The 9,754-nt window shown below is 40.9% G+C and overlaps 2 protein-coding genes across 2 annotated transcripts; one reads left to right on the top strand and one right to left on the bottom strand.

Annotated features, from left to right (window-relative positions):
• Positions 1–524: 524 nt before the first annotated feature.
• Positions 525–5,240, top strand: LOC106943626 (RNA polymerase II-associated protein 3-like; the record flags this gene model as incomplete). The annotated part of the gene is made up of 12 exons (XM_015026940.1): positions 525–702; positions 824–894; positions 974–1,096; positions 1,169–1,296; positions 1,392–1,513; positions 2,472–2,542; positions 2,620–2,712; positions 2,795–2,979; positions 3,653–3,818; positions 4,662–4,759; positions 4,847–4,947; positions 5,027–5,240. Coding segments are annotated over 12 exons (1,422 nt in total), but the record flags the coding sequence as incomplete, so codon positions are not given.
• A 491-nt stretch (positions 5,241–5,731) lies between these two features.
• LOC106943627 (mitogen-activated protein kinase 12-like) lies at positions 5,732–9,419 on the bottom strand. The gene is made up of 10 exons (XM_015026941.1): positions 9,340–9,419; positions 9,143–9,254; positions 9,002–9,031; positions 8,736–8,783; positions 8,531–8,645; positions 8,377–8,448; positions 7,734–7,813; positions 6,804–6,882; positions 6,553–6,726; positions 5,732–6,307 (listed from the first exon to the last, which is right to left on the bottom strand). The coding sequence occupies exons 2-10, from the start codon at positions 9,242–9,244 to the stop codon at positions 6,243–6,245; spliced, it is 765 nt and encodes a 254-aa protein (XP_014882427.1). The 5' UTR covers positions 9,245–9,254; positions 9,340–9,419; the 3' UTR covers positions 5,732–6,242.
• Between the last annotated feature and the right edge of the window lie 335 nt (positions 9,420–9,754).

The raw sequence follows: 9,754 nt of genomic DNA on the forward strand, positions 1-9,754 counted from the left end.
TAATCGATTGATTATCATTTATCTACTTCACAACTGTACAAAGTAGATATGTACAGATGCAAAGTAGATAAATGGTAACCCTGGTTACGTAAAATTGACTGTTGAGCTTTACATCATGTTACAGAGCTTCAGGAAGAGCAGGAGTTTTTAAAGAGACAGAGGATCAATATCAAGGCGTTAAATTACAAAGTCAAATTTCTTTTAAGACATTTGATACATATGACATTTTTATAACAACTGAAATTAGAATAGTTACTTAATTGTGTTATAAAATGGATCTACGTGCCTGGAAAATACATAATATTGCCCCTTAAAAACAAACCAAAAAAAACTGAAAAGTGTGGTGCACATTTGTTTTCAGCTCCTTTAACTGACCCAGATCTCATTATAAATGCAGCTGTTCTGTAGCTTCATGAAGACCAAAGTACACATGAGAGAGATTTTATGAACATATGCTCATTATAACACATTGACGTTTGTGGTAAAATGTGAAAAAGTTTAAGATGAATAAATATTTTTGATAAGTTGAAGATGCTTTTCAGTTTTCTCTGGTTGTTGTGATAAATCTTTGCCTCACCAGGTATGCCGTGGCCGAGTCGGACTGCAACCTGGCCGTCGCCCTTGACGACAGCTACTATAAGGCGTATGCTAGGAGAGGAGCCGCTCGGTTTGCCCTGCAAAAACACCAGTTGGCTCTGGAAGGTCTGAATCAGATTAAACCTGGTTTTATCTGAACAGGTTTAAACCTGGTTTTATCTGAACGGGTTAAAAACTGTTTTGTTTGAGCCGTCCTGATCTGAGGCTGTTGATTGTGTCTGGACAGATTACCAGATGGTCCTCCAGCTGGACCCGGGAAACGCCGAAGCCCAGAGTGAAGTGAAGAAACTCCAGGAGGTGAGGGTTGGGTGGGGTCAGTGGGGGTCAGGGTTCAGTTTGTCCTGCTGCTGTCTAACCCACGTTCTGGTCAGTTCAGATCCTTGCTCAGGTGGACGTCCGGGGTCCGGCCGTCCAGCCCGCCGAAGCCACCGCCGCCGACCAGCAGCGACAGCTGGAAGAGCAGCAGAGGAAACAGGAAGCTGTGATGCAGAAGGACAGAGTGAGTCCTGGTTTATCTCCTCTCTTCTGTGTCAGTTTGTTCTGAAACCCAATGGTGACATTTGCTCCTCAGGGAAACGCTTACTTCAAAGAAGGGAAGTATGAGGCAGCCATAGAATGCTACAGCAGAGGAATGGAGGCAGACGGCATGAACGTCCTCCTGCCTGCCAACAGAGCCATGGCCTTCCTCAAGTTGGACAGGTAGAAACATCCAACAGTTTCACTCCATCCAACAAATGATAGCAGGAGATTGTTAGCAAACTCTCTCCATCTGTCCTCCATCTGTCTTCCTGCAGGTATAAAGAAGCAGAGGAGGACTGTACAGCAGCCATTTCTCTGGATGACACTTACTCCAAGGCCTTCGCCCGCCGCGGCACAGCCAGACTGGCCCTGGGGAAACTGCAGGAGGCCAAGGAAGGTGCTGCAGAGCTCCCACAGCAACCAGCAGCAACATGCTGGGTTTATTGTTTTCAATAATGTTTTGTTTTTTTCCTTTTCGTTCACATTTAAACAGGCAGGCCACTCCTGGGAAGGTCCACCACTTTTTAGTGGTGCTGTTTGTGAAGCTGCACGCTCCAAAATAAACAGCAATATTTTTGGTTTTCTTGGGGGGGGGGAAAAAAAAGAAAGGCAAAATTTTCAAAGTCATATTTTCATAATTTTTTTCATTTGTTTATAAGTGTCACAGTTTGTAAATTCAATACTTAACTGGCAACATAATTAAGATTGCTAATTAATTATGTAGTTAAACTGAATAATTGGTTAGCAAGCTAGATGAGCAAAATATTTAGTTAGGATGCTAAATATATAGCTTCAAACTAAATATTTGCATATTAGCTAAATATTTAGCTTAGAGCTAAATATTAAGCCTCAAACTAAGTATTTAGCTAACAAGCAAATATTTAGCTTCGAGTTAAACATTTATCTTGCTGATTAAATCATTTAGTTTGAACCGTCACATGTAGAAATGAGCGAATGATGTGGTGAAAATTTGAGTTTGAAAAATGAATCTCCATTTTTTCTTTCTTGCTTTTAGACTTGCTAAAAACTCAAATTATTGCTGTTCATTTTTGACAGTGTAACTTTACACTCCACACTCCCCCTGCTCCATGTTTCCTCCAGTTTTGGATAATGGCTCCCAGTGGTTCATTGGAACATTTTGTTTGCAAATGGTTCCTCCGGACTGATAGATGACCGGAGGAACCAATGACAGGGGTTTTGAATTTTAGATCGAGGCTTGGTGTTCATCTTTTCTGAAGTCTTTTAGCCTACTTCATGGTGCCAGATGGGTTCTAATGGCAGTAATGAGTTGTGTTAATCACTTCAGAGACTCCACATGTTTGAGTAATTGTCTTGACTTTCCGTGTGTGTGTCAGATTTCCAGCGGTTGCTCCAGCTGGAGCCCGGGAACAAGCAGGCCCTGAATGAGCTGCAGAAGCTGCAGACGGTACGCTAACAACTGCTGGGTTTTCCATCTGAGCTGCTGAACTCTGACCCCTGAACTCTGGAGTCTTTCTCCTCCAGGATCCAGACTGCAGCGGCGCTCTGCAGGCGGAGGATGGCGCCCAGAGGAGGACGGTCCAACCCGTGGACAAACCAGAACATCTGCGCTCAACCGTCGGTTCCACAGCGATTTTAGCTGCGTCTGAGTAAAGGTGTTTGTAAAACCCACTGAGTTAGCTTCTCCTCTGGCCTGCAGAAACCTCTGAGACGAATCGACATCCAGGAGATCAGCGGGAAGCTAGCGCTGCCCAGGCAGGAAGCTCTTCCTCCGTTAATCCAGGAAGTAGACAGGAAGACTGACTCGCCGCTGTCTTCATCGCCCAGCGCCAAGATCATCAAAATGGAGGAAGCAGCAGAAACACAGACACAGAGACATGACAGGTGACTTTTACATGCCAGGAGGGGAGGAAACCATGGTTACCACTGGGACTGGACCAAAAAACAATATTATCCATTAACTCAACGTTTGGTTTTTAACTCAAGATTTAATTTTTGAAAAATCCTGATTTTTATTTTAAACCAATGCAGTGCTTGGCTTTCCATGGGTGAGAGTGATGTCAGCAGGGCCGCCATCTTGTTTGGAAGTTACAGCTTCTGTTGAATTCAAGGCAAATCTATGATGGAATGTTAGGATTATGAGAATAAAGTCATAATATTACAATAATACAGTTGTAGTGATATGAGACTAAGCTGTATGACAATAGTTGAAATAATGCAAGAACAAAGCATCAATATTACCAGAATATAGTCAGAATACTAGAGAAATGAAGTAATAATGTTATAAGAACTCCTTCACTAAAAAATTAAAATGAGAAATGTTGAGCATCTTGTTAATCTGAAAAGTGTAGCTTGCATTTGCAATCCTCTAACTGATTTACTGACTTTATCCGTTTTCCCATCAGCCCTGGCACAATTTCCCTGTGTTTGCAACAGAAAAGCATTCCCATACCATGCTGCTGCCACCGCCGCCCTGCCCCCTGCAGGCCCGTTCCTCCTGCCATTTTTACATCCAGGTTTGTGGTGGCGTTCCTAACTGTTCTCCTGTGCTCTCCAGAGTTTCTGCCAGCAGAGACGCCAGCCAATCAGTTCAGGAGGAATCCACAGAAGCAGCTGAAGCACCAAGTTCAGACGTTCCTCCTGCTCCCAGCAGCAGCTTCCAGCTGGAGGCGGACCTCCGGAAGCTCAGCAAGCAGCCGGAGGCGGTTTACAGATACCTCAGGGTGAGCTGCATTCTCCTTTCGCTTCAGCACCGACAGCTCCATACTTTATTTCATTTTTAAGCCAAACATTTATTTCCTGAAGGCTTTTGGATGTAGAATAAAAAAAATAAAATAAAAAAAAAATCAGACCAAATCCAAAAGTTATGTGAACGTTTGGATTTGCCTTCCATTGTGCATTAAGTTCAGATTAATTCAAACAACCCTTGTGTTTTCTTTAATCCTGTGCGAATGTCATTTGAAGCGACAGAGCTGTACATGGACTTAATCAATCTTGTAGTTTAACACCTGGCCTCCAGGGGGCACTGTTTAGTAAAAGCTGGAAGACCGTTAACTGCAGAGTGATGTTGTCCGTTTCCATTATATTCACACAGAAACACGATCCAAATCCATTTTTCATTTTTATTTTTTGCCTGAATGTGATTCATGTTTGACTTTTTCATGTCTGTCTGAACGGCCCAATTCCAATCATAGAAAAAAATTAAATCCCATTTGAACCACTTCCACATGTGGTATTAAATCAGATACATATATAATGCTTTTTTTCATACCAAATCCAATTTATTCATTTTTTCTGGCTTTTTTTTCCTTGAAAAAAAGTTTACAAATATTTAAAAAAACTTGCTGATTATGTTTGCACTCATTCCTTTTTTGGGGAGTTTACCTGAATTAAAATTGCTAAATAAACACAAACCAGATCAGAACATCACTCTGATCTATGGAAGCCCAAGGAGTCCATTTGTGAAAAAATAAAAACCTTCATGAACAGAAAGCTCGATGAATGGATAGAAGTCATTTCTGGCCCTTCCATGTTTGGATGCTAAACATTCTTGTCCCTGTTGGCAGCAAATCAGTCCCTCAGCGTACAGCCAGATCTTCCAGAACTCTCTGGAGCCGGACCTGCTCAACCAGATCCTCAGAACCCTGCGCGATTTCTTCATAGGGTAAGCTGTCTAGACGTAAACATCAGAGCCGAGCTGCTTTTGTCCGTTCACTCTGCAAAACAGTTAAGACTGGCCTGTTTGGAGCAGGAATGAACCTCCAACCTCCATCTTGGAGACCCTCGGCTGTCTGGCGGGTGTGAGGCGCTTCGACATGGCCGTCATGTTCATGACGCCGCAGGACAAGAAAGGTGGGCTCCTTTTCATCCTCTGCCTTCTCGTTCATGTGAGATCATTGTTAAAAATGTGTCGTTTCCTCCCTCCTCTCAGTGCTGAAGGAGCTGTTTGACTTCCTGCTCCAAGCCCAGCTGGACCAGCCCACCGTTTCAGACCTGCAGAAGAAGTACGGAGTATGATGGACGGACAAACGTGTTCCCAGCTTCCAGCGTCTGCAATGCTTTTTCTTCAACCTGCCAAATATAACCTGACATTTGCTGAACTGATCACTTAACCAAATAAAACAGGTGTGTGTTTCTGAAACGTGTGTTCTTGTTTCACTGGATTTATTTTTCCAAGATGGAGCAAAGGAGGAGAATTAATCTAGTCAACTGCCAAAAACACCAGATTTCTGCAATTCAACACTGAATGATTACATCATTAATAAACAGTGTAATTAATAACACGGATTATTAATAACACAGATTAATAATCAGTGTTAGTTCTGATGTTAGTGTAGTGTTACCACTACACTAACATCAGATGGCTGATTTGATGTTAGCCTAGTGCTGTAGTATCACGATGCAGCCAGCAGGTAGAGCCAAAACGTAAGTATGGAATGCCATTTTGGATATAATTTCCAAACGGCTTTCCAGTTCAGTCTGGCGCTTAATGGACCCCAGCATGTTTCATAACTCATATGGAGGAATTACATAGAGAGATGAGCCACAAATCAGAAAGTATTGATTTACGAAACATGTTTTAGGATAAGTTTTTTTTTTAAATATATCAAAACATTTAAATAATCCTTCATGTTAAATCAGTTTATTAAATACACCTAAAATCAAATGTGTAATTTGCTTCCTAAAACGTCAACTAATTATGTGTTAAGATCATACATCTATGTAACCTAAACTGCCACTGTTGCAAAAGACAATTTTCAAATAGACAATGAGCTGCAGAGCAGAATTATGGTTACATAGCAATCACAATTATATAATTCTGATTATTTTCTACTGCTATAGTAGAAAAGTTAAGATTTACGAGTAGGGATTACACCAATATAAAAAATTGGCAGAAATCTTTCCTTAGCTTGTTTTTTGTCAACTGTTAAGTCCTAAAGTAAAAAAAAAAAAAAAAAGAAAATGTCAATTTCCTGTAAAAAAAAGCACCTACAGTTTGCAAAAATAAATGGAGTAAATTATTTTGAATATCTGAACTATTTATTGACAGTAAAAGCATTGACAAACAATTTGGACAACTATTAATAAGATTAAAAGTAATATTTCTGCGTGTAGGTAAAAGTTCATGTCTGCTGGTGTGTGAGCTCTTAAAGAGATGTTTCCTTTGAGTCCCGCGGCGGCCGGAAGGTCAGGATCTCAGTGAAAGTATGACCTGTACAAAAAGAAACGGGGTTTAAGGTTTTAGGTTTTTCACGAGCCTCCTTTGCTACATACGGGCCCTGTAAAAGTCACTGCGTTTCCATTACAAATGTGAGCAAATCCTGCTAGCGCTCATCATCTATCAGCCAATAAGAGGAGACATTCAGGCTTTGGAGTGACAAGCCCCGCCTACTTGGTAGCGGCTACATGTTCGGTGTTTTGGGGAAACGACAGTGACCCCCTCCCGTCCCGCCTCACGTTTCCACTGCTCCAGCGGCAGGTCCGTGTTGTCCATGGTCTGGTCGTACGGCAGCGCCTCGCTCTCCTCCTCCACGTCCCTGAACTCGCTGAAGAACGGCAGCTCCAGGGCCTCCGACGCGCTGGCCCTGCTGTCAGGGTCCAGGAGGAGCATCTTTTCCAGGACACTCACCGCTGCGGCGCACAGACACGCGTCAAAGTCGGCAAAAAAAGAACTTTGGCAATGAAGCCAGAGAGAAATGCTCACGTACCATTTGAGCTGGCTTTGGAGAAAATGGAGTGCAAATCTTTCTTTGGCACTTTCGGTAAACTCCGGATGTAGTTTCTGGCCTGGTGAAGGACAGAAAAGGTCTCAGTGTGATTTTAACCTTTATATCGGCACCTTCATAAAATACAGATCTACGTCATGTTTTGCCAAAAATGATTTTTTGCTTAATCATCTTTTAGCAAAAAAAAAAAAAGACTTAAGATTACTAACTTAGAAAGGTGACGATATTCAACCTCCCTTTGTCTGGTACTGCTAAACAAATTACAGTGTAACCAACTTCCTTCAAGTCACGATGCTTCTGGTTTTCAAAATAAATCCATCTAATTTTGACATTAATCTCAAATTTTGGCCTTTTGAAACTCAGAAATTTCCATGTTTCTTCTAGAAAATTTCTGACATTAACCAAATATTTCTGAGGACTTTTTTGCTATAACAAACTTGAAACTTTTCAAACTCAGAAATTGCCAAGACATTCTAGAAAATGTCAATGATCAAGCTCAACATTTATTTGTTTATCCAGCAACTTTTTGACTGTTGGAGCTCAGACATTTCCTTGAGTTTTTTTTTGTCAGTGTGCACTGAGCTCCACCACTGGAGCCCAACAGTCAAACATTTGCTAGAACAAATTAAATACAAATTTGAGCTTCAGGTAAAAAAAATTTCAGTACTAGCCATGAATCAATACTCGATCAGTATTGGTCCACAGCCTGGTGGAAATCTGATCTACGAGACATGTCAAATTTGAAGTTGTAACGTGACAAATGATGTGAAAGTTTAAGAGCTCTGATTGGCTTTGCAAGCCACTGTGTGCCTGGTAAAGGTTTTATTCCAGTTTTATTGAACTGCTGTAATGTGAATCTAAATGGACAGAACATCTATTCAAACTGAAGACAGTTGAGTAATGACAACTTACATCTTGACTCTGTAGCTTGAGAACAAAGTCGGGAGTCGGAGTTCCTGTAATCTTCATGATTTCTCTTAACTGGTCCAGGTCTGATGAAGGAAAAGGTTAAGAATCGTTGCTCGAATGAATTTCTATCATCATTCATATCAAAATTTTAGTAGGCAAATAAAGAACCTCCCTGCAGGCAGGACCTCTCAATAAACACAAGACTCTGACCACAGGAAGTCCAGAACTACTTAAAGATGATTTGTTAATGTTTCCGCTTGTGGTATTGTAGCAGTATATGACCTGTGATTGGTTCTCAAACTGTAGAAATGTTGGTCAGTTCAAACAAGCTACCTGTAATGTAGAGCGAATAAACACCAAGTGTCAAAAATATGAACCTATGATCTGTATTTTCATACCAGTCTATGTTATGCTGTAGAGTTGTGTCAGGTAAAGATTTATATATACGTTAATGAAATTATTACTTTAGAATAATAATTACCGGAGTACAGATAAGATTTTAGAGTACATGCTGGCTTTTACATCTCATCCAGGCACTTGTATGGATTCAGTAAAAACAAACTTTTACTTTTGTAAATTTTAAGACCATTTTCAAACAAATAACTGAAATGACATCAGGTCAAATTAACCAACCGGACAAGGATACGGTCGTTTCCCTTGAACAAAGGTTTCCCCAGCAACATCTCTGCCATGATGCAACCCGCTGACCAAATATCCACTGCAACGCAGAGCAAAAGCATTGCTGCAAAATGATTCATTTACTCCATCAGGTTCCTTTTGTTTTTTATTATCATCATCACCAGTCTGCGTGTAGTGCATCCAGTTAAGGATAACCTCCGGCGCTCTGTACCAGCGCGTCACAACGTAGCCGGTCATCTCTGCATCGGCCTGCCGGGCCAACCCAAAGTCCAGGATCTACAGCAGAATGGAGGGAAGGTACTGCATTACATTTTTAAAAATAAAGATGAGAATAAAGCAAGACAAGGTGGCTTACCACTGAATTACCTTTAGCTCACAATCAGGGTTTATGGCCAAATTTCCAGGTTTGAGGTCCTGTTAGATAATATGTTTATTACAGATCAGTATACAGAATGTATTTACTCTTTAATTTGTACTCATTAAATGTCAAACATAGGAAGGTAATATCAACAAGGCATGCTGGGGTATTTAGAAATGCAGCACAGAATTTTAATACAGTGTTTTGTCTCAATAAAAGAACAGATAAACAGACTTGGTAAAGCTTATGGTTCAATAGGTCAAAGTTCACGCACCCTGTGGATGATCCCTGCAGAGTGGATATACTGCAGAGGAAAACGATACAGGAAAAACATAAGCTGTGCTCAGAAAAATACAATTTTCTTGTTTGTTTTTTCCCCTAGAAAACAGAGAATGTTTGGAGAATTTATTTCCACCTTAAGGCCTCTCAGCATCTGATAAACCAGGAACTGGACGCGATCCTCTGACAACCTCTCCATCTTCATCAGCTTGCCAAGGTCGGTGCCCATGAACGGCATCACCAGGTAGCTGAATGTAAGGAGGTCAGTGTTATGATTAGGACATAAAAAATAAATAAAAACTTCTGGAAGAAGTGAATAGAAAAGGACCTTACAAGTCTCGAAACCGATCCAAAGAGATCTCAGCTGTGAAAACATCCAACAGCCCGATCACCTGATAAAGACCAGGAAAATGATTTCAAATTTACTATGCTACGCTATTGAACATTATGCTAATGGAGCACCACACCATACCACAATAGTACTACACTACTAGTGATGGGTCAGGCTCAAAATAATCTAACAGCCAATGCTTTGGAGTCAGTCAAAAGAGCAGAGTCCCAAGGTTTTTTCCCTTGAGCTGCTCAGCTCTCACTCTCAGTGGCTCTGCCCCTCAGAACTTTATTTTGATTGTCAGCTTGTCTTCTACAAAAAAAAAAAAAAAAAAAAAAAAACCCGGGAAAAAAAAAAAAAGAGGGGGGGAAAAAAATTACCCCCCAAAAACGAAAAATTTTTTTTTTTTTTAAAACA

Source organism: Poecilia latipinna, unplaced genomic scaffold (genome assembly GCF_001443285.1).
Source record: "Poecilia latipinna isolate Pla-1442-1.1 unplaced genomic scaffold, P_latipinna-1.0 Scaffold5580, whole genome shotgun sequence".
In the NCBI taxonomy this organism is placed as follows: domain Eukaryota; kingdom Metazoa; phylum Chordata; class Actinopteri; order Cyprinodontiformes; family Poeciliidae; genus Poecilia; species Poecilia latipinna.

What these genes read in the sequence shown, in the direction of transcription:
- LOC106943627 (XM_015026941.1), bottom strand. Translation starts at nt 9,244, where the DNA reads ATGCCGTTCATGGGCACCGACCTTGGCAAGCTGATGAAGATGGAGAGG. An exon ending in ACCCTGATTGTGAGCTAAAG is followed by an intron (nt 8,646 to 8,735) that starts GTAATTCAGTGG and finishes ATTCTGCTGTAG; the next exon opens with ATCCTGGACTTTGGGTTGGC. An exon ending in TTTGTTCAAGGGAAACGACC is followed by an intron (nt 7,814 to 8,376) that starts GTATCCTTGTCC and finishes TTCCTTCATCAG; the next exon opens with ACCTGGACCAGTTAAGAGAA.